The 1,813-nt window shown below is 40.1% G+C and overlaps 1 protein-coding gene across 1 annotated transcript; it reads left to right on the top strand.

Annotated features, from left to right (window-relative positions):
• Positions 1-1,123: 1,123 nt before the first annotated feature.
• Positions 1,124-1,709, top strand: LOC122528562 (the record flags this gene model as incomplete). The annotated part of the gene is made up of 3 exons (XM_043653838.1): positions 1,124-1,309; positions 1,383-1,484; positions 1,554-1,709. Coding segments are annotated over exons 1-3 (288 nt in total), but the record flags the coding sequence as incomplete, so codon positions are not given.
• Positions 1,710-1,813: the final 104 nt, after the last annotated feature.

The following is a 1,813-nucleotide window of genomic DNA, read 5'->3' as shown; positions in this document are numbered from 1 at the left end:
ACTAAATTGCTGGCCATTAAATAAGGACCACTCGGAATTTTTAACAGTTTTAGTAAAACTGTATATAGATTTCAATCGCTTTAGAGCCACGGTCGATGTATCTCCTAGTGCAACATTTTCCGTAGAAATTAATCGCTAATTAATTTATACATATAATGACATATGAACGATTCCAAATTCAGTGGCCAGGAATTGTCTAAAATCAGAGCCCGGTAACTGGCGGTACTCGAAGTCTTACCCCTACTTTCCTGATCGCTAGCGCTACCCCTTCCATCGCAACGATTTGAATGTGGTGGGGAGATCAGGAGAGTAGGGGCAAGGACTCGTGGGCCGCCAATAAACCACATCCGGTCTAAAAGAAGTTTTTTTGGTTAAAAAATGACCTTAACAACGAATTGCAGCGTATAGTCGAGGAAATGTACACTTGCGTGAAAGAGATGCAGCAACACGAAAGGCAGATATTCAACACGTACCTAGCGAGATGCAATGTCATTTACGCCAGTTACATAATCGGCGCATACGTGGCGGCGTCCATTTACTTGATGGGGCCTAAAATGTTTCCAATGGTCAACATAATACACGCGGAATACCCGTTCGACACTAATCGCACGTCAATAAGTGTTATAATACACGCGCACCAAATGGTCGCGTGCTACCAATGCTCCTCGCACGTGTGTCTGTGCGTGTTCGGGGGGCTTTTAATTTGGTTCACCACAGCGAGGTTCGAGTGTCTGGCCGTGGAGCTGCAGAACAATACGAATATTCGTACATTGAAGGCATGCGTTCAGAAGCAATTACGGTTAAAGAGGTAAAGACATAGGTTTTTTTGTACTTTTCTGCGTAGATCAAGGTCCGCTGTTCGCGAAACGCAACATCGTACAGCAACATAGAATAAGTTAGAAATTATGAAATATGTTGTCCGTTTCTAATATTTCAAACAACATCTATATATACATATACAGATTCGGTTTTACTTTATGAAATTTAAAATCAGCAAAAAGTTTAAAACACTTTCTACTTTATTAAATGATGTAACTCGTTTCGTAGAGTTCAAGAATTGATACAAATTTTATAATCCTGAAATATGTTCTCGAGCTGCTTGTTCAATACGTTGCTCCCAATTTCCGACATATTGGCAAAAATTCGCAAAACAGTGGACCTAACGATACGTTTACATTCACTGCACTTGCAACTTGTATTTTCCTCCAGATACGCGGAAGATGTGATTACTTGTTTTCGTTTCACGGTACTTTTTGTTGTAGCGGTATGCTCATTCCTCATGACACTGTGCGCCGTCACAATGGTCATGGTAAGTAAAACATTTAAGAGAAGACCGATAACACGTTCAACGAACTGATCGTGTGCAATAATTTTATAAACAGAATACACCGGTAATCGTGAAAATGATGTTCGTGCTACTCAACGTGTGTTTCCTCATGTATCTCTATATGTATACATGGCCGGCTGATAACATGAAAGACATGGTAGAACACGTATGTAAGAAATGAAATGACATCTCCGTAAGACTAATTATAACGTTCTATAATTCGCAGAGTTTGAGCCTCTCGAGAAGCGCGTACGATTTAAAGTGGTACGAACAAACGCTGGGAATGAAGAAGAACCTACTGTACGTGATGATGTATCAGAAACCAGTGACTCTTTCTATCAAATGTATAATAAGCGAACTCTCTCTGCACTATTACTGCACGGTAAGACTACCGGTAAGACTAAGGTCGAAAGATTTGCTGCAATGAGGACCATTTTCCAATAATTTGAATATTAATGCTCTTTGCTCTCGACAAACTTTTTTCTT

This window comes from Frieseomelitta varia, unplaced genomic scaffold (genome assembly GCF_011392965.1).
Source record: "Frieseomelitta varia isolate USP_RPSP 00005682 unplaced genomic scaffold, Fvar_1.2 scaffold_1169, whole genome shotgun sequence".
Classification (NCBI taxonomy): domain Eukaryota; kingdom Metazoa; phylum Arthropoda; class Insecta; order Hymenoptera; family Apidae; genus Frieseomelitta; species Frieseomelitta varia.
This window is presented reverse-complemented; position numbering and strand designations above follow the sequence as displayed.